The sequence below is a fragment of the Aethalodelphis obliquidens genome, unplaced genomic scaffold (genome assembly GCF_003676395.1).
Source record: "Aethalodelphis obliquidens isolate GAN/ISIS:26980383/991018 unplaced genomic scaffold, ASM367639v1 scaffold32, whole genome shotgun sequence".
NCBI classification, from domain to species: domain Eukaryota; kingdom Metazoa; phylum Chordata; class Mammalia; order Artiodactyla; family Delphinidae; genus Aethalodelphis; species Aethalodelphis obliquidens.
This window is the reverse complement of record NW_020837976.1, coordinates 1463165-1485391: the sequence shown is the minus strand read 5'-3', so window position 1 is coordinate 1485391 and position 22227 is coordinate 1463165. Positions and strand designations below refer to the sequence as shown.

General features: G+C 46.2%; 1 protein-coding gene across 5 annotated transcripts in view; it reads right to left on the bottom strand.

Moving 5' to 3' along the window:
* GREB1L (GREB1 like retinoic acid receptor coactivator) overlaps positions 1–22227 on the bottom strand; it is a 260136-nt gene that overhangs the window by 314 nt on the left and 237595 nt on the right. For 2 of the 5 annotated variants that reach the window (XM_027127567.1, XM_027127569.1), the window contains 13 exons: positions 19216–19331; positions 18295–18539; positions 15446–16017; positions 15161–15263; positions 12391–12546; positions 11978–12117; positions 9774–9935; positions 9433–9640; positions 4982–5147; positions 3778–4005; positions 2710–2851; positions 1679–1879; positions 1113–1251 (listed from right to left, as the gene is read on the bottom strand). In XM_027127567.1, the coding sequence (XP_026983368.1) occupies positions 1113–1251; positions 1679–1879; positions 2710–2851; positions 3778–4005; positions 4982–5147; positions 9433–9640; positions 9774–9935; positions 11978–12117; positions 12391–12546; positions 15161–15263; positions 15446–16017; positions 18295–18539; positions 19216–19331 (2578 nt within the window). Of the gene's footprint in view, positions 1–1112; positions 1252–1678; positions 1880–2709; positions 2852–3777; positions 4006–4981; positions 5148–7820; positions 9641–9773; positions 9936–11977; positions 12118–12390; positions 12547–15160; positions 15264–15445; positions 16018–18294; positions 18540–19215; positions 19332–22227 lie in introns of those variants that run through there. The other 3 variants (XM_027127568.1, XM_027127570.1, XM_027127572.1) reach the window with 2 other exon arrangements.

Sequence of the window (22227 nt, the reverse complement as noted above, 5' to 3'; positions counted from 1 at the left end):
CTATCAGATTTGTTCATTGTACTGTTTATTTTGAATAAAGTAGTTATTACAAATTCAAAAGTTTAAAAGAGTGTAAAGTAAAAGCCCTCCTAACCACACCCCCCCTTCCCCTGTAGTAACCAGTGTTAAAACCCACGTCCTAACGTTTCATGTGTCCCTGTAGAGCAGGTGTTCTCAACCTCGGCACTGTGGGCCAGACAGTCCTACTGTGGGAGCTGTCTTGCTCTTGTAGGCTGTTTAGCAGTGTCCTTGGCTTCTACCCACTCTGTGCCAGCAGCACCCCGCCCTGTGACAACGTAAAATGTCTCCAGATATTGCCAAGCGTCCCCTGGGACGCTCCCTCCCACCCCCAACACACGCGCACAGCTCCATATGTGTTTTACACACACAGAAGTAAATACAGTTTCTCCTGTTCTCATAAAAATGGTAGCATGCTGTACACAGCATGATGAACCTTACTTTTTTCCCACCGACCTCAGAGGTCATCTTGTCAGGATTGTGATGCTTAATCTGCAGTTCGTTCTTAGGCAAGTTTAACTCTTTGTATGGTGCATACTCATTGAAACGACTTCAGCTTCTATACCAGAATCATACCTCATTAACCTGATTTTTTTTTTTTTTTTTTTGTGGTACGCGGGCCTCTCACTGTTGTGGCCTCTCCCGTTGCGGAGCACAGGCTCCGGACGCGCAGGCTCAGCGGCCATGGCTCACGGGCCCAGCCGCTCCGCGGCATGTGGGATCTTCCCGAACCGGGGCACGAACCCGTGTCCCCTGCATCGGCAGGCGGACTCTCAACCACTGTGCCACCGGGGAAGCCCAACCTGATTTTTATTAAAATTAGATTATATGAGAAGCATCATTTCTTGTATTGCATCATTCCTTTCTAAAATTACTAGTGGCAAACATATTTAATATGGTCACAAACCTGGCTATATTTATCTGCATTTAGTCTTAACACTCCCCCATTTAAAAAATCAGTGGCCTGGTTTAAAAGTAAGATACTTAATTTACTGGCAAAATGATTGTTGAAGTGCTCTTTTATATCTTTCCCACTGTATTTTGTCCAGTGGGAACTAATAGCATTCACAAGCAAGATGCTAAATTTGATTTACCTTTTAGAAACTTAAATTTCTTAAGAAGATCAGCACCTACAAAAGAGTCACAGAGGTACAAGAGGAGTCCACTGAAACACACCCCTTCACAGTTGACATTGCTGGAGTGGGGTCTGGAGCTGACGTAGCATATGGCCACCTGGAATCATCAAGCAGAAATAGCACAAGCATTTCAAAAGCAAGCAAAACCTCTGCATCTTCAGCTGAATGAAGTAGCGCCTTCCTTTTTAGCTGTCCATCTCAGGGTCAGGTAAAGGAGACACCTTCCGCACCCACCCCCGACCCAGCACGCGGGATCCTAGCTCCCCGACCAGGGATTGAACCCGTATCCCCTGCAGTGGAAGTGCAGAGTGCTAACCAGTAGACCGCAGGGAATTCCCAGTTTTTTTTACTGAAACTTCAATGGGCTGGTTAGTTAAGCTTTGTACTCCCTTTATTTTGTGTGTCAAGTTTTAACGTATTTAAAGCTTATTTATTTCTCATAATAAAGGACAGTTATGAGAGAAATTAATAGAAGCAAATCAAGCCCCTCTATCTAAAAAGAGTATCAGCCCCTTCCCCTTTACCTCTGGTCCAATGTTAAGGTAGCAGTCGATGGCCAACACGGGACTCTTGAAGTTATGGATAGCTTTGGGGAAGAGTTTGTATGAGGCGTGCTGAAGGAACTTCTCCAGGAGAAACTGTGCAGGGGCTGCCAGTAGTGTGTGTTCGCTGTCGGGAGCACAGACATACTGAAGGGGCAAGATGGGTGCTAAGCTCTCTGACACCTGAAATCAGAGCCAAGATCATGGGAAATGGGTCTGTCACTATGTGAAACCGGCAAGGAAAGCACTGCATTGCATCCGAACAATCCACAAGTAACAGTAGCACAGAGACAGAGACCAGGCTCAAATGTAAGTCTGTCCTTCTTGGGTTCTGAAATTTTTTTCTCTTGGAAATAGCACAGTTGGATTTAACATAATTTATACACAGTAAGGGCAGGAGCAAATGCAAAAGTAGGCGTCTTTGAAAGTTGGCGCATTTAGCATGTACACTGTAAGAACCAACAGGAAGCCTTTTATAGCGCTGCTGGATGTGGATGGGAGAAAATCCCCCCCCAAAAAAGCAAAGAGATTTCTAAGCTCCACTGGGGAGTCCACGTGCTAAAAATGACTCCAGTAAATCTCTTAAACAGAAAAGGGTAGGCCCATGGAATTAACCCTTAACAGGTTCTGATCTGCCTTACTTTAAAAAAAAGACAACTGGCAAAGGACCGTGCGAGCAGCTTGATGTACACTTCTTTCATGTGTTACATAAAGAATGTAAAAATGTTAACTTTGCCAGTTTAAGAATATAGAAGACGTTTAGAAACTAAAGCTTTGATGGAGTTAAACCTTAAATCTAAAGAAAGGTAGTTTTGTTGAATTTTCAAAACTTATGTTTGGCTCTAGATGAGTCTTCAGTAAGGGAAACAAGAGTGCAGATTTGACATTAAGAACAGACTCCCTTGTGTTACTTTCCAGTCAAGTGGCAAGTGCTTAATGCCAGTACCTGATAACAAAGATATTAATGAAAGATCATCTTATTTTCAAAAGTAGACTCAAGCTTGCAAACTTACCATGATCTTTGGTTTAATGATAAAGTCCCTTTGCCCTCCAACCTGAACATGTTTCTTCATGAGACTGAAGTTATTAAAGCGGCAGATGAGCAGGCCACTACTGTTCGTTCTCAGGTTAAAGTCAACGTCTTCACAGAAATACCTAAATTATAATCACAACGATAGGTTTCCTTGACTACCTGTCACATCTCAACTATGACAGTTAAACACAGAGAAATGTGTGGCAGGTATTGGGAGACAGCCTCAAACAAAATCAACCTTTCCCCCTCAAGGAGCTGGCTCTCTTGACACTGGCCTGTGAACCTTTTGATTTGGGCATTAACAGCCACTAAGGAAGGAGGAAGTGAGGTGACTGTTCCCAGACATTCCACAGCGCCTTGCATTCCTGAACTGAAATACGAGCGCACATTCTGTATACTCTTGTGGGACCGGACTGCAGAGCTGCTCCCGGTTTTAAAATCCTGGCTGCAAACAGGATAAAGCATCTGCCAGATTTAAAACACAGAAGTGAAATAGCTACAGAACATTCTAATAGCTACAGGGTTGGGGGTTGACATAAGAGGGACTCTATGGCCTCTGACATTCTTCCTTGGCCATTTCAGATTGTCCAAGATGTGGGCATAATTTGTTCAGGAGGCAAGGCCAGGGCTAGCTGGCTTTTCCCTACAGGAGCCAGATCTCAGGGTCTTGCTAACATCTGGGGAAGAGATTACCTTCTGAGTTCTGAGGGTAAATGAAAGGTTAATCTTGAATAGGTTTACGGGTCCACACACCGATTTCTGTTGATAAAAAGTTTTGGCCCTGTTTCAGTTTTTACTGAATAATAAGATGGCCAAAATATGTTCTCTAAGCATTTCATGTTGCAGCACCTATCATTAAGGGTCTGGGTCAGTTTGAAGGCTGATGAAGGGGCACTTTGGGGCTTATGATCCCCCTTTCTCTGTCCATATAAAGAGAGTCTCAGTTTCTCAAAGACAGAGACAGGAATAAAAACATGGCTGAGGCTAGACCTGGGCAGAAACAATCAGTAAATGCCGGGATCACATACATCCAGAAGGCCTGACTTACCTGTTGAAGTCATACTGCACATTCTGAGTCAAGTCTATGTTGAGGAGAATGAAGTCGTGCACGTGGCATCTAGAGAACGGGGCCTTCAGGCTCTGAGAAGTCAGCTTGCTGCTCCATTTCTGTATGCCCAGGATTGCGTAGTGGATGATTTTCGGTGTTGCTTCAATATGCTGCAAGACACTCTTCAAGGACACATTCTTACTGGAAACTCCTGTTTCCATGGGCTGGCTATGAAATGTAGAGTTAGTTTACATAAGATACCACTATTACTGAAGAGAGGGTCACTTATGAAGAGCTAACCGCACTGTACAGTATTAATACCTGAAGGATACAATTAGCTGATTGACTTTATATTAGTCTGGAATGGAGAAGGATGTCAAGCCCGGTTTTCATGCTGCCTGTCACTGCTAACCTAGGGAAGCTGCCTTCTGGGGGCCGGGCTGATCACTTAAAGGCAGAGAGTGAAATCCAGCCCATTTCAAAGTGAGTAATGAACAGGGAGTCACCAAAGAGAGGTAGCCAGAGATTAGAAGCACACAAGTATACTTCCCAGTTCTGGTAATTACGGAATAATAAAGGAATATTTGAAAACTTCACGGGCTTCAAATCCACAGGGGAAACAAGGGCACAAAACCGTAATGCCTGAGCTGGAAGGGTCTAGAGACCATCTGGCACAGTGTTTCACTGGGGCTGTGAACATTCGGGGCCATTTACTGCATAGGACTTCTCCAGGCTTAGCATTTCATGGTCCCCATGGATTCCTGTCACCTCTGCCCCAGGAGGAGAACCACTGATTTGGGCCCAGCCGTAATTTTTTATGTGATAGAATTGAGACAGAGGTGAAGTAACTTTCCCTTTTCATCCAGACAGTTAGGAAGCAGAGCTGGGGCTAAAAAGCAGGTCTCCTGATTCAGAAGCCAGTGGTCTTTCTAAATAAACCATAGTGTCTTTCAACAGACTTTTATAGCAAACCTGAGCTGTGATGCACAAATGGTCCAGGAATTTAATGGCAGGCTGAGTGTCTAAATTTAAAAATTCCTAAGCCACCACAAAATGTGCTAGTGAGAGTAGTCTCACAGATGATTGTTTTGCTCTGGAAAGCTGTACCTCTCTTATTTACTTCCCTGTGCAATGACAGCCAAGGAGAGTGTCTTCTCAATGACACTGTGTCACACTCCTAGAACTGCGTAGGAAGCACCACTACCTGCTCTGCTCCTGAACACTGTGAATGTTCCATAGGACACACGAGTCATCCATTACAACGATGAAAGGCCAGACACACTGGCGTTTAACTCCCAGCTCTTCCAGGCGGTTCCTCTCCAGCTCCAGGTTGTGATATGACAGCTCCTTAATAAGAAACCTGGCAGCACCTGAAAGGCAACACAACCAAGGCTTGTACATCCTTCGCTCAGGCTTGGCTGAGGCCCTGCACACGGCTCACATGCTCTCCGTAAGCATGCGTGTTCACGTGGTGACCATGCACATGGATGGGGGTCAACCAAATGTTCAGAGCAGTGGCTCTCAATCATCAGTGTAGATAAGAATCACCCAGGAAGTCTGTTTAAAATGCAGATTCCTAGAACCCACCACCAGAGGTTCACTCTAGTAAGTCTGATGAGGGGCCAGAAACCAGAGATGTCTTTGCAGGTGATTCATGAACTACACTTCAAGGAGTACTACAAGAATCCAGCTTCCCTGATAGGACAAATGATACCACATAGAGGAGATACTTACTACTGGTTTCTTAGAGCCATGATTAGATTCTCAGCAGCCGCCACTTGCATGTCCTGCACTAGGGAGCCACCAGGGCTGCAGTAGTGGGTATGCCACTTACACTAATGTGTCCCCTGCTTTAGGTACCTTTAGGAAACTGGCAGCAGTGTCTTTGAAGAAGACTCTGGAAACTGGTATCCTTTCCCTAGGTCTGCTTTTTTGTAAGAGGCATGTGGTACAGTAAGTAAGAGACAAGACTGGAGCCAAGCTGCTTCAGTTTGAATTCTGATTCCACTGCTTTCTAGCTGTGTGACAGTGAACAAGTTAACTCCCCTGTGCCTAGGCTTCCCCACCTGTAAGAAGGCGATGATAATGTCTACTTCATAGGATTGCTGTTTGGTGCTCAGGACAGTGCCTAGCACTTGGTAAGTACTCAGTGAGTGTTAACGATTATTAAGATGATGATCATCAGGAATTAGCCAGGTTTTATGAGTGGGCCACCCTAAAATGAAACACAATGTAGATGATAATGAAATCAAGAGGCTAAAAAAACCCATTAAGTCTATGAAGGAGCCAGGAAAACAGTTTGAATAGGTCAAGGGTAATACTAGGATTTAGGAAAATCTACCTTTCAATAGCACTGTGTATAACAGTTTGCACTCTCAACATAAGGACCATATATGAAAAGCCCACAGCTAACATACTCAACGCTCAAAGACTGAAAACTTTTCCTTTAAGATCAAGAATAGGACAAGGATGCCCACCTTTATCACTTCTATTTAACATAGTACTGGAAATCCTAGCCAGAGCAATTACACAAGAAAATGAAAGTCACCCAAGTTGGAAAGTAAAATTATCTCTTTGCAGACATGATCCTATATGTAGAAAACCCTAAAGGTAACATGCATACTTAGAATAAATGAATTCAGCGAAGTTGCAAACACAAAAACAATACACACAAATCAGTTGTGTTTCTATATACTAACAACAAACAATCTAAAAGGGAAATTAAGAAAAGTTCCATTTTCAATAGCATCAAAAGAAAATACAGGGCTTCCCTGGTGGCGCAGTGGTTGAGAGTCTGCCTGCCGATGCAGGGGACACAGGTTCGTGCCCCGGTCCGGGAAGATCCCACATGCTGCAGAACGGCTGGGCCCGTGAGCCATGGCCACTGAGCCTGTGCGTCCAGGGCCTATGCTCCACAACGGGAGAGGCCACAACAGTGAGAGGCCCGCGTACCGCAAAAAAAAAACAAAACGAAAAAAAAAGAAGTACAATACTTGGGAATAAATGTTAAGCCAAGGAGGCAAAAGACTTGTACACTAAAAAGTACAAAACACTGCTGAAATAAAGACAAATAAATGGGAAGACATCCCATGTTCATGGACTGCAAAATGTAATATTAAGACGTCAATATCACACAAAGCAATCCACATATTTAATACAATCCCTGTCAAAATATCAGGGTTTTTTTTTTCCCAGAAATAGAAAAATCCAACTTTAAATTCACATGGAATCTCAAGGGGCTCTGAATGGCCAAAACAATCTTGAGAAAAGAACAAAGTTGGAGGTCTCACACTTGACTGATTGCAAAACTACAGTAATCAAAACAGTGTAGTAGTGGCACATAGACCAATGGAATAAGAATATAGAGCCCAGAAACATACACTTGTATATATGGTCAAATTATTTTTGACAAGAATGCCAAGACCATTCAATGGATAAAGGATACTTTCTTCAACAAACAGTGTTGGGAAAACTGGATATCCACATGCAAAAGAATGAAGTTGGACGCTTATATTATATAAAAAAATCAAAATGGATCAAAGAACTAAAACTATAAAACTCTTAGAAGAAAACATGGGGGAAAGCTTGAGGATGTTGGTTTTGGCAGTGATTTCTTGGATATGATACCAAAAGCATAAGCAACGAGAAAAAAGCTGGACTACATAAAAATTTAAGACTTCTGCACAAAGAATGCAATCAACAGTGAAAAGGCAACCTATGGAATGGGAGAAAATATTTACAAACCTTATCTGATAACGGGTTAATATCTAGAATATATACAGAACTCCTACAAGTCAACAACAATAAAAACTTTACTAAAAAATAGATTCTCCAAAGAAGATATACCAATAGCCAACAAGCAAATGAAAAGATGATCAACATCACTAATCATTAGGAAAATGCAAATCAAATCACAATAAGATACCATCTCACCCATTAGGATGCCTACGAACAACAACATCAAAAATTCCCAGAAAAAGCAAGTGTTGGCAAAGGTGTTAAAACTGGAACCATTTTGCATTGTTGGTAGGAATGTAAAATGGTACAGACATTATGAAAAACAACATGCCAATTCCAAAAAAAAAAAAAACGGCATTACCACGTGATTAAGCAATACTACTTTGGGGTTTATACCCAAAAGAATTGAAAGCAGGGTTTTGAAGAGATTTGTGTTCATGTTCATAGTAGCATTATTCACAACAATCAAAAGGTGAGGAGCAGACTAAGGGTCCCTCAGTGGGTGAATGGATAACAAAAACGGGGAGTTAGCCTTGAATGGTACTGAGTTTCAGCTTTGCAAGATGAAGAGAGTTCTGGAGATTGGTTGCATAACAATGTGAATATACTGAACACTACTGAACCATACACTTAAAAATGGCTAAGATAAATTTTGTGGTTTTTTTACCACAGTAAAAAAAAATTGTGTTTATTTTATTTGCATGTATGTTGGTTTCTCTGCCCAGATTATTACAAAAATGGCAAAACTGGTACTAAACAAATTCAGTCAGATCTGGGATGAGGGAACTTTTTCTCCTAAAGGTCAGTTAGGCACAGAAAGGTATAGTTTGAGGGTCATATGCATATAGAAAAAGATTTTAGATAGTTTGGAGATATATTGTTTGGGGGAGGATAAAGGACCAGAAATATATGAAAGTCCTAAGTCATCTGATATTGTGATAAACATGGGAAATTGCATTCAAAACAAACCAGTTTGGGAAAATATTTTAATCCCATATTAAGGCTAAAGTTTAAGGACATGAAAAGGAATGGAATGGAGAACAAGAAAGGAAGAAACCTAAGAAGAAAGGGAGAGAGAGACCTGGAGAGAAGGCCTGTGTGGATCCAGGGCACTACTCGGGTCTCTTCTGTGTTCACTCCAGCTCTGGGCTGGATGTTCTTCCTCTAAAGCTCTTGATCCTCAGCCCTCTGAGACTCTGCACTGAGATACCCACAGAAGCCAGTGGGAAGTGAGTTAGATGCAGGGAGTTACCAGACACTAGAGCTCTAGAACACTGGGTCCATGTGGAGGTTTCCTGCCTTCAGGAGGGAAATGAAGGAGCTCTAGACCGCTCTCTCCAGTTCCTCCCTGGCTCTGTCAATACACTCAACAACCAGGTGCCGCCTCTGAGAAATCAGCCAATTGCTCTTAAACTGCTTGGGGAAAAGCAGGAAAGACTTCTTCCAGGCACTTTTAAGATAACTGCCGTAGGCAGTGATGATGCTTCCATTCCCCAGCTGCACAGAGCCCCCAAGAACTTGCTGTGTGCCTTTAAGATTAGTGATGCCCCTCAGAGATCCCTCCAGACCGGACTGTGAACTACTAACTCCCCTCCTCAGACTCTCCTCCTCACTGTGATGTTCCTGCTGCCAGCCTGCAGCAAGGAACATCTGCGGCCTATACTGGGAAGAGTCCCAATCCTTCCCAGGGTGCTCAACGTACCAGTGACTTCTTTGGTTACTAGTCCTCAAAAGTTAAAAATTCTGCAAAACTGCAGATCAAGAGAAATGAAAACTCATTTAAAGAGGAATGAAAAGTCCTTTGGTCTGCAGGGCAAGACACTATCCAGGGGCAGGGGAACCTCTGAAAGTTCATGCCTGGGGAATGGAGCTTAGTTTATCTTTCCAGCCCTTCCCCCCATCTGGGGGCCCCCTTACCCACGCCTGCATTATTGAACATGCCAGGAAGCACCAGCATGATGTGGTTGGGCCAGTACTTGCGGTACAGCGGCATCTCATATTCCTTAACCACCAGTAGGTGCAGGTGGCTGATGCCCTCCATGGCGTGAAAGAGGTTTAGGAGTCCGTGCTCGTGGCGACCACTGGAAGGAGTGAAAATAGGGCTCTTGACCACATTCAAATTCTGCTGAAAGAGAAAAAGGGAAAGAAAGGACCAGAGACCAAAAAGAGAAATTAGAACCCTTAGATATCAGAAGCTTAGAGAACCTAATCTAATACCTGAGGCCTGTCAGTCCTTGTGTCCAGACGCTGTCACCCACCTTGTCTGAAACCAGGGGCAGCCGCATGCTCTCCAGGTGTTTGCCCTGCTTGCTGAAGATGAAATGACTCTCTTTGGATTTGGGAATGATGAAATAGAGCTGCACCTCTTCTCCCAGCATAGAGGAAGAGAACGTGAAGGCGTGAAGGGTGGAGTCGGACATCTGCGTTTGCAGAGAAGAATGGGAGGGAATGTAAACTCACGGTTTGCAAACCTCCAGGCCACTCGTTAAGGCTGTTACTGAGAGAGGCAAACTAACCTGAACTTCTGCCTGCCACCAGACCTGCTGTGCGTGCAGTGTCGAGAGGGCTGGAAAGGCAGACGCCTCATCTTTTAGGGGCTGCCGCTGACCAGAGAGCCAAGCATCTCGCCCCTACACAGCCTCTCCGTGTGTGGAGAAATACCTGTTGCTGGAAACTATCTGCATTTCTCTCCTTCTTAGAACCACTGCTGCTCAGTCCTACGGAGGTCCAGTATATCGAGGGGGTGTCCTGCCACGTAAACATTCCCAAAGGTGCCCAGTGATGGGAGTAAACGCTTCTGTGTGGGTCAGGTCAAATGAATATCATTTTTCTAAGTAAACTATTAAAATGCCTCTGTGACCCCATCTTTCCTGGCTACAGTGGAAGCTGAAGATATCTGAAGTCATTTAGCCTAGAACTCTGGCTTCCAGGAGAGACCTCTGACTCATCCAAGCCAAATATAAACCTACTTTTTAAATTGCTGATAAGTTCACACACTCTCAGTAACCCATCCCGGTGAATGACTAAATAAAGGTCTTTACAGTGCAGACAATACTTGGCTTAATGAAAAGATATCATCACTTTTCAGCAGCCACTAGAATCCAGGTAGTTTTCCCAAGAGTTTTAAATATTACATTCATAGAGAAATAATATTGTAATTCTTCCCTTAAATTCTCCTTCATTCTGCTTCACAAGTATTGGAATTGACTACTTAGTGAGTACTGTAATCACACAAATTATTTAAATAGAGGGTTTTTAATAAATGTTCTAAAAACCGATGATTTATAGATCAGGGGACTTGAATCCTCTATATTCTATAAAGCATTATGTGAGCTGATTTCAAACTATCCCACCAAAAGTTTTCAATAACACAAGAAAACAAACGGGGTATGAAAGGTAACTTGTACCAGAAGAGCAGAATGATCAGTATATCCCTCCTAGTACCCTGTGGGGAAAGAGTGAAGACCTGGTCCTCAAGAGCAGAAGCAAGTCTGGAGGGCATCCACTCAGCACATCCTATAGGGAGGAAGAGTTGTTCTAGGTGTTCAGAGCCAAATAATATAGAAGTCAAGAAGGTAAAGTAGGGGAAAGCTTATCCCCCCAAACAGGCGCTGGATATGACCATCATTGGTTGCCTTTCCCATCTTTTGTGCTTAAAGACGCTCTGGCCAATAAGAAGCCAAGGGCTTCCCTAGTGGCTCAGTGGTTGAGAGTCCGCCTGCCGATGCAGGGGACATGGGTTTGTGCCCCGATCCGGGAAGATCCCACATGCCACGGAGCAGCTGGGCCCGTGAGCCATGGCTGCTGAGCCTGCGCGTCCGGAGCCTGTGCTCCACGACGAGAGAGGCTGCAACAGTGAGAGGCCCACGTACCGCAAAAAAAAAAAAAAAAGAAGCTAAATGCTACGGGGTATTTGCTCACCTTCTGTGTTCCTACCTCTCAGTTCTCTCCAAATAAAAAAGCAAACACTGACTCCTCTGTATGCCTATGGTCAAAACCATCACTCGCTGGTATAAGAGTGAGACTAGGTCTCTGCAAATCAAGACTTGTTCACAGCTCAAAGGGCGCCCCCTACAAATTTGTAGATAATAGCACCATTTTCAACAACAACCCAAAGGAGGGAAAAGACCCTTTTGCCAAACATACTGTAATATCTAGCTTTTTCAGGATCACAGATAGCTCACCTCAGCTACTTTCTAATCTAAACATGACACATGTAACCATTTTGATGAAGTGACTTAAGACACAAACTCAGTTTCTTTCACCCACCCTCCCCCACCCATAATCCTTTATTAATAAACCCCAAATCATCTTAATCAATTAGCTTCAAGCATTTTGCTTACAAATGAGTGGCTCCATCTCATATATAAGCCATCCTCTGTCTAGGGCTTGAAACTGGGACTTTTCCTCTCTTACATACAAGATCCACATTGGGTAACAGGCAAGGGCAAAGGGGCTGCACCTGGGAGGCAGAGGTGAAGTCCATGTACTGGTGGCACTGCTCGCAGTGGTGGAAGGTGTTGTAGGCCGCGTACTTGGTCAGCATCATGGACACGGCTTCTCGTTTCCGGGGCTCCTCAACTTTGGATTCCTTTATTGCTTCTGTGTATAAAGGGGCAAAAGACCGTCCCGTGATGTGCCTGAAGCCCCTATGCTTGGGAAGAAAGTCCCCCACTCCCCAGAAGGGCTTTTCCCAGGATTCTGTAACTTATGCCCTGAGAGGCAGCTATGAAAATGAAAAGGTGACATGTATGTGTGTAAAACGAGAGAAAAGCAGAGGAGAATGAATGAAGCCACTCTCAAAGATTAAACTGCCCCAGGCCTCTTGCCTTCATCTAGGTGAACACTTGACCTTTAGCCTCCACTTGCACTGACCTTGTTTGACCCCTGCCAGCTTTTCAGTGTATACCAGGCTCATCAAACTGTACTTGGGGTCATGCACACTGACGTCAAAGGGCATTTTACTGAAGCTCTCGATGTCAGGCCAGGGCTCTCCCTCTGACTGGCTCACTTCACTGCTTTCGCTGTGATCTAGGCCAAGAAGAAAGAAAGTGCACAGAGCAGGCAGACCAGACCGACTGGCCTCCCTCCCTCTCTCTCAAGTGTCAGGGATGGAAGGTTGTATGTATGTATGTTGTCCGCCCAGGTGGGTGGACAAAGGCCTTTCTGAAAAATGAGCTCCCGTGTCCAGGGTAGAGGGAAGCAGACTGTCCCTTCATACCCCCGCCGGAAGAGATGCTTGTCCTCACTGGTCCCCATCATTAGCCTCTGCACACCCACTCCACACACTTCCACAACTAGGAGATCAACTGGTCTCCCACCCCAGCCCCCCCTGAATTGCCTTAAAATCTTATTTAATTTTGGATGATCTGAATTCTGTCTTAGAGTTTTAGTTGTGGGGTTTTAAGACGTTGATACTGAAGAGATTTCAGGGACACACCAAGCAAGATTCAGTGTCTGCTGCTTATTACGAATCACCCAGAGCTTGTAAAATCCCTGTGCTCAGGCCACACTGCCCAGAACCTCCTTCATCACTCAGGCACCTAATAGTAGTGTTTAAAGCTCCTTAAGTGGTTCCGACATGCAGTCCAGGTTGACAGCCTGGGGCCCTGGGTTTGAGTCCAGGCCCCACCACTTGTGACTTCACACCTGCAGGCACCTTCACCTCTCAGGGTCCCCTGATTGTTGTAAAGATTCCAGATGGCATATTGAAAGTGCTAAGACAGCGGCAGGCACATGGTGGGTGTCCAATAAATATTTGTTATTAATACTAAAAACTATAAGATCAAGCTGAAGACAACGTTCAAAGGAAGAAACGAAGAAAAAAATTCCAACAAAAAAGGCCTGAAGACTAGAAATACAGCTATTAGCTTTTAAACACAATACTGCTTATTTTTATATCCCTGAGCATTTTATTTAAAAGTTATTTTTTTAGGGGCTTCCCTGGTGGCACAGTGATTAAGAATCCACCTGCCAATGCAGGGGACACGGGTTTAAGCCCTGGTCCGGGAAGATCCCACATCCTGTGGAGCAACTAAGCCTGGGTGCCACAACTACTGAGCTCGAGTGCCACAACTACTGAAGCCCGTGCACCTAGAGCCCGTGTTCCACAAGAGAAGCCACCGCAATGAGAAGCCCACATACCGCAACAAAGACCCAATGCAGCCAAAAATAAAAATAAACTTATTAAAAAGTTATTTTTTTAAGTTTTATTTTAAAAGTATGCATTTTATTTAAAAGTTAACGTTTATTCTAGTTTTTAAAAAAGGCATCCTTGTGCCTCTCCAGAGCACCACTGCATTCACCTGCACTAAAGTGTGGGTGAAGGAATAAAGCCAAACTAACAGTGCTTCTCGTTACAAAGGCCAGGTTTGACTCCCACAGCTGTAAGCCCTGTAGCAGGATTTGAGGCGAAAAGTAAAGGCATCACTCTCCTGCAGTGCCAAGGAGCCTGGGGGAAAGTCAGCGGATGACGGCCCTCATTCCTGTCTGCTTGGCTCTGCCCTTGCACCTGGGGCCCAGTCCGCTCCATGCAGCTCAGGGTGTTTCAATCCCCTCTGTGGTGGGCCTGGGGGCCTGGTACAGCTCAGCTGGGGACAGAAACAAGATGTGGATAGGAAGATGGAATTGTGTCTGTGTCTGGAATCATGGATGTGAACTGGTGAGGATGGAAATAGAGCCAAAAGCCATAGTAAAATGATTAAATATGGCTGATTTTACCTAGTCTTGTTCTGAACTAAACTAGTCCCTTGGGCTGGTCACAGAACAGATCCAACTATTCAGGAAAAGCAAGTGAGGGGAGGTCACCAAGGGCTAATCTGATGGAAGATGACAAGGCCTTTCCCTTTTCTGGACTCATCTTTGAGGGGCTGGGGAAGAACTACCACTTCTCTCTCCTGCCCCTACCCCTCCCTGTTTCTTCCAGCACACGGTCATTCTGTTCTGAGATGTGAAGCCATAGTTTGAAGCCACACTCCCCCGGCTGCAGAGCTAATGCTGGCTGACCCCTGCTCATGCCCCCTTTCTGGCCTTGCTGGACAGGCTGCAGAGCAGAACTGCCTCCTTCACAGGTGACAGCCGGGGTGGAAGGGCCAAGAAGCCGGGCAGGAGGCACAGGCTCGTCTGTCAAGCACCAGCCCCTGCATCTTACTGCCAGTGCCAAGGGGTTGTTTACAGCACCAGGGTTCTGTTCTGCTCCTGCAAGTTTTCCTTTCGTCGTAGCAACCCACACACCTTCTCTCGGAGCCAGCAGGCAAAACATAACGTCTACTCTGACGAACCAACAAAGGCCTGGTTATGCAGAGTATAAAACATGCCCTGGACCCTTAAGCAGCAGACCACCGCACTAGAATTTTAAACCTGGACAGTTTGACCATCTGAGCAGTGAACCCACCTGACAGGACTTTACGAGATGCCTCTTTGCCCAGCGTCGCACAGGACACAGAGGGGATCGGGGGTCGAAAGAGGGGAAGACCCACCCCGACCTCAGGGAGCTCAACGCGGCCACAGCTTGCTTACAACTCTTTGCTGGCTCACGACCTTTAACCTCTCGAGAACCCTGCCCATGGGCGCATGTATACCTCCAGGAGGACGCGGGAAGCTCCGGCTGTGGTGTTAATACCCACGCTGCCGGCTCGGAACTCACCGGTGTTGATCTCTGCCTCGTCGTACACGTCCACCTCCAGGAGCCTGATAAGCATACGGAAGAGGATCCTCAGGAACTGCAAGTAGGAGCCAGTCTTCCCCACCTGGTGAAGAGAGGTTTAGGGAGGAGGCGTGGAAAAGAGAAAAGAGATTTCACACGTGAGCTCTTCCGCGTCTCCCTGCAGGAGTGGGGGGACCTCCGTGCCCCAACCACCGGACCCCAACAGGAGACCCCCTCTCTGGCCCTTCCTCCAGAGCCCCCAAGCCCCCCCGCCCCCTTCCCTACCTGCGGGGGCCCGGTCAGCAGCAGGCGGCGGGGATGGCAGGGCCGCGCGCCCGAGGCGGGGTCGGCCTGGTTGCCGTGGTCGGCGTGGTGCGGCCGCGCCGCGGTCCAGCGGCGGTAGTAGAGGGACTGCTCCTCGGCGCTCGCGTGCCCGGGCAGCAGCGGCCGCAGGGGGCTGGCCCAGGCCACGTCGGGGTGCGGCAGCAGGGCCGCGGACGCCGGCAGCTTGCCGCCCCGCCGCGAGCCCAGGAGGCTGTAGGCCGCCTTGGACAGGATCACGACCGGGGGCAGCGCGGCGTGCGCGCCCCGGAAGCCCGGCCCCGGCTGTCCCGGCCACCGCGGCGCCCCGGGCCCCGATGAGAACGACGACGGCTTGGAGGTGGTGCTGCTCGCCATCTGGGGGCCCAGGGAGTCACACTCCTGCTTCAGGGTCTCTCCGACTCCCGCCAGGCCCGCCGAGACCCCTTCGTCCAGTCCCACGCTGTTGGCCGGGCTCCGGAAGCTGGGGGTCAGGGGCTGCTTCTGGGACTTGTCGGCGGTGCTGGACGAGCTCACCCCGTTCTCCATGATGGAGCCTGAAAGAGGACGGACAACAGCCCGCCGCGCGCCCGCTCTGTCACCGCCGCCCCTGCCAGGGGGACCGGCCCGGAGGCCGGGGGGCCCGGCGGTGCGCGGACTACAGAGCGTCCTGCCCGCCCTCCCCCAATCCTGCGTGGGGTCGGCCAGTGGAGACGCCACAGGAAATCTGTACTCCCCCCGCCACGCCCCGGCTTCCTCCGGGGCCCATGTCTGCCCATCCCCCCACCCGCTCCCCGGCGTCTTCAGGCCGTGTGGTGGTCCGGGCGCCTTGGGGTCGACCACGCCATCTCCTGCTGCATCCTGCTGGCATATTAAACTCTCCTCAGGTTACCTCGTTTGGATAAGCCTTTTGATTCATTCCAGGACCCTGACCGACACAGGCTGACATCCAAGTCCTGCCCCAGTGCCACTCGCCTCCTTCTGGGGGTCCCAGGGCCCCATACTTCTGGCTCTGGATACCTCCCCAGCGTGCAGCCCCTTCCATGGACGCCCAGGCCAGTGTGGGAAGCGGCTCTGTGGGAAGGGAGAGCTTTATCTCCTCCCAGCGAGATGCTGCTTGTGCCCAGAGATCCCTGCACCTGCAGCCAATTCACTTCAAACGTGTTTTCCCCTCTAGTCCATCAGCCCCTCTTTGGCTTGAGGACAAACCAGAAGCTCATTACACTCAAGATTGCAGGCCCTCTCTGGCTCAGACCGGTGCTTCCCAGGCCTGGGGGTCATATCCCGACCTTGGGAGATCCTAGATGAATAGCCAGTAACCAGAGGCTCGTGACACCGGCACTCCACTGCTCATCTGACTTTTGTGTGAGGGCTTTCCTCTCCGTTCATCGGCCCTGGAGTCCACAGGCCTGCACACCTTGGGCAGTGAGCCCCCCTGAGGACCCTCAGAGTCACCCCGAGGCCGGCGGGGTGTGTGTGTGTGTGTGTGTGTGTGTGTGTGTGTGTGCAGCACGTGCATCCTGAAAGCGGAGAAAACTCTAAAAGCAGAAGGCAAATCATTACCTTTGTGTGAGTTAATCAGAACAAGGCCAGAATAGTGGGGCTTGTGGGGCTGATTAAAGAGCCACAGGAAGGAAGTCCAACACTCATCACCATCGCCACCCCTACCTTCCTTGCCTCTCGGTCACTGATGCTGGTATCCAAAAGCTTCTAGATGTGATAGTCCCCCTCCCCTCTATTACCCTTTACACTCCTCCCAACCTCTCCCCTTTATTCTGACCTGGTCGCAGAGGCAGAACTGGGGAGCCTGTAGTGATGGGGTGGGGGAGGTACAGCCCTGACCCCTGACTGAGGGGAGCAGCTGGGCAGACCCCAAAGGACAGTCCCCATGCTCTTCCAGGCTGAGGGGCACCACAGAAAGTCAGAAAACCCCACAGATACCTGCCTTTCAGTTCTCATAGGGAGCCTATCCGACAGCAGCTGACAGTGAATAGAAAGACTGGTGCTGCTTTTGGCCATGAAATTGTGTGTGTGTGTGTTTGCGTGTGTGTGTCATGGAGATGAGAGAAGGGAAGCACGGGGGAGAAGGAACACAAATGGTGGTTCCCTCTGCTGTGGAGTTTTCATTTTTTACCTCTTCTCTATACTTCATTACATGCTCCAAGTTTTCTATATAAAGCTTTATTATAACTTTCACAGTCAGAAAAAAAAATGGAAATAGTGCTGTATTTGCTTAATACTATTTATCAGAAGAAAACTGATGCCAAGCACTGCCATCAACCACACAGTAACACAGTAAGAGAGTGGCTGGCAGGCTGCAGACTGGATCGTCCCAGCCAACCCACGGTCCCAGAGTAGGCTTCAGTATACAAACACTTTGCCATTAAGTACTTAGAAAAGTCACTCATTCATTCATTCATTCAAACAAATACTTTGTGCCAGATACTAGGCCAATTAGCAAAAACTTACAGCTTCAGGATCTGGAAGGAAAAGAAGGCCTTTGTGCAAATAGCAGATGCATAATATCTATGAGATGATTAGGGTGAGAGAGACTAGGGAAAATGGTGGCAGCTGGGGTTGATGACATTTATTTTCTGTATTATTTAGCTTAGTAGCAAGCTCTTCATTGAATGCTTCCCCAGGAACGTATCTTGTGGCTGCTCGAGAGTCCTGTTTTCCAAGTATCTCTCCCGGAGAACCAAGGTCTGGACAGGATGCCTGAGTCACCCAAGGCTCTGAAAGCCTTGATGGGAGTCAGCAGATGCCTCTGCCTTCCATACTCCCACCCCCCTCCTCCCTCCTGCCTCTGATCCCTCGAAAGAGAAAGTACTGACCTGAGGTTCCAGTGACGGCACTGCTGTTGCTCTGGGGCCTCTCCAGGTCCATGAGCAGCTCCTCGGCACCGTTCTCGCCGACGGCGGCTCTCTCTTGCTCCTTGCCACTAAGGTCCAGGGCAGCAGTGGGCCCCCGGATGACCTCTTTTGAGACGTAGCAGCACGCCAGACCCACCTCCTGCTCCAAGGCCGTCCGAGTTAAATAGCTTGAATCAATTAACCGGAGGTCACAGTACTTCAAAGACCTGCACGAAAGTAAGGATATCTTTGGCGAGTCTGTCTTTGGTGAGGCGTGCCATGTCTATGTGTGTCTGGGTGTCTGGGCGCAGCGCAGCAGTCAAAATCGTGAGCTTCGGTGCCAGGTAATGCCTGATGTGCACCTCAGCTCTGCCACCTCCTAGCTTAGGACCTCGGGCTACTCACTTCATTTTCTCCACATATAAAATAGAGTAACCGTGTCCAGCTGACCCAGTTACTGAAAGGAATGAATGGCATGACAAGGGTAAGGCATTTAACACGATGCCTGACACACGGTAAGCGTTCAGTGAGGGCTGTGATTATTGGTGCTGTTGCCTTCCAACCTACAGGCCCTGGGTCCCTGAGGGAACAGCAGACTAGCAGACACTTCATCCCCAGAGCTCCTCACTGGGGGCAGTGCTTTTCCTCCCTGCCCCTCTGGCTGCCCTGCTTCGATGCATAAACACTTCTCATCTGTGGCTATCTCCCATTCCCCAGATTGCTGGGCTATCTCTGGAAAGTCCAAAGAAAGACTCAAGGAAGGCTAAGTTTCTCATATCCCCGAATAAAACAATGCTCTTCTCACTTGCCAAGTGAACGAAATGGGTGACCGTCAGCCAAGTTTTCACCACCAGCTCAGGTGGGTCACTAATGGAAAATAAAAACTAACAATTCACATTGTACCTGGGAAAGGTTTCTCCAAGGGGATCTTTGCCAGTTAATATCACAATACAAGGCAGACCTTCTAGATCTTGGTACGTCCGAGGGGTCCACTCTTCTGCTTCATTTCCTCTCCAAGTCTGTAGAAAGGGACCCACACAATAAAATTAAAACCCTTCATTTAAGTTCCCACCTTCTTAAAGGTTTCTACAGCCAGGCTTTATACACATCTGTGGTTCCAAATGACTTCCAGTAAGTGTGTTTGTGTGTGTACATATATTTTAATTACTACTAAAAGACATGCACAAAGCACTCTAGAAGAGTTTTATCGCAGTAGGATAAAACAGGAGATCTTGGTTTATATCATACATTAGCCACACAGGTCAAAGAAACATACAATATGAAATATTCCACCGATGGTGCAAACCTTACAGAAATCCTAGTTAAACTAGTTGACTCAAGGCTCTTAAGTACACTTCCTTCCTATAATGGACAGACTCTTCGGACTGATTGACTGAAAAAGACCATTTCAGTCGTAAATGACTAATAAAAGAACCTCAACAAAACTCCTCACACGTAGTCAACTTCTCATATATATAAACCCATATACACACACGAATATCTTTAATAAATGAAACATCAATCTGAAAACATGAATATATCAAGAGGAAGAAAATCCCAACTTGAAAGATGTTCAAAAGTGAAAAGATCTTATAGACTTTTCTGTCTGTTTTAGAGCAGAGAGAAAATAAACCATCTCTTAAGTAGAGAAGGTGGTTTCTACTACTTTTTATGAAGTGTGTAGATCTAACTGTGCTTTATATCGGCTTTCTAGCAGGAGTTATAAGAAATGAACTGGCATTTCAGATAATGCTTTTGGGAACAAGGACTAAGAAGTGAGGTATTAAGTAATGCATACAATTTTATTTTAAAATAGACTGGTACTTCCTTTGCTAAAATCAGAATGGGATAAAAAGAAATATATCAGGCAAGATATGATATGATATAACAGAGTTTGTTTACTGATTTGTTGATGTCTAGGAAAACCAGTCTTTGGAATTAAATATACCCACGATTACTGCAAGTAAAATGCATATAACTTGTAAAATTGGAAGAACCAACCTGAATCCTGTTGCCCAATCTGTTATCATATGTTTGCCACAGAGAACTCAGTGGGTCTACGTAACTGTTTACAAGTTTGAGAGACTTTCTATGTCTTAGAAAATTAATCTGTCAAAATATTTTTTAAGATATTACAAGAAAGTTTCTCCCCCCCAATTCAGTTTTCCATATATTTTCATGTCAAAGGGAACCAGAACATTACCTAATTCAAAGCAAATAATTCTGCAAATAGGAATCGTTTTACTCATAAGCCTTCACATTGGATTTATGATATCCCTGACACTGGGGTCTCCTCGAACATATTTCATCGTTCTATCAAGAATGAGGTTGGGTTATAATGATGGGATAACAGATATTATGTTTTATAAGGAGATTTAGTTTCAAAAGATGATTAAACAAATTCCACTTTTACTCTTGACCAAGCAGAGCTAGCTAAACCCCCTATAAAATGCTTTTCTGTCACATTGTTACTTCTGATGATTGATGGCTGCCATTCTCCTATGGATCTGTCATGCCCTCAGGATGATTTTCCTGCAGAGGCAGTTAAGTCAACACAAAAGACTAGGCGAGCATTGACTTCAGGGATAATATGGGGTTCAAGGCCAAGGAAACCTAATGAAAGCTTCACAGGCCTTCTGGATGAACTGATTTATTTAGATATAAACCTTGTATCCTTCCAAAGTACTTGTTATCACTTATAAGTTAACCACGATTTCTAAAGGATAATTAGAGGTAAGCACAAAAATAAGACCATCTAATGGAAAAAGAGGCACTGGATTTTACCCAGCGTTAGAGATGAAAGGCACACTGCTATCTCGTCAGTGGTAAAGTTGGTAATTTAGAAATAAACAGGTGAAAAAGAAGAAGAGTGAATGAGAGTCAAAGAATGCTACAATGGTTAATTAATTTAACAAATTTTTACATGTGCCTCTTTTGTGCCCTGAAACTTCATTGGGTGCTATTCATATTGAGAGGAAAAGTCCTCATAGAAATTTCAGGCTATGGGGGTAGAAATACAAGCCAATAAACAAACAAAATTTTTAAAAAAGAAATAAACAGGTGAAACAGAGACCACCTGGCAAGTGGTCGTCTTTCTTAGGATGTGAACATTCCAAAGGGATTTCGAATTTTCACTTCCACACAAATAGAGAATATAAAAAGGATGGATTGATGTGATCGAGAGGTTTTGAGCATATGGAAATCTCTTTTGTGTGGCTGGTGCCTGGCAGCGACTCATGAGAATTGAGATATAACTGCTTTGAGAAGTAATTACTTGAGACCCCCTTCGTGTATGGCGCACACTCCCAGCAGCCCTTTGGAAGCCCTGCAGGTGATTCTGATGTGCTAGCAGCCAGGCTAGGAAGCTCAGGTCTTGACTGCAGTTTTCAAACAATGGCCCAGAGGGGCATATTATTTAGGACTGCTGAGTTATACCGACTTAGTGATTGGCATTCCTGAAGGGTCCGAACAAATGACCTAAGACTCTGTAAGTAGCTGCACTTGGTCAGGGTCAGTGGAGACCCAGAGAAGTCCCTGCAGCCTCACATCCTGTTAGACCATCTCCCTGCAGTAGGTGTGTGAGACTTCACAGAGCAGTGCTGATAATCTGCTTTTGCAGATTCCTCATCATTAGCATTATTCAGATTGTCCCACAACCTATGCCTCTATGAATTATACCGTAAGAAGAATTTCAGGACTCTCATTTGTTGGTTATCCCAGGAATTCTGCTGTAATGTGGTCTATGACTCTAAATTAATATTGTGAGCATTATATCTATATATCCATATGTGAAACGTAAATGTTACAACTTCCACTAAATAGAGGAGCTTCTATTTTTAGACAGATTTATTTGTTCCAGCTACCTATCAAGCTAATGCAAGACATTTTGTTAGGTAATAGAATACAATACAAAGG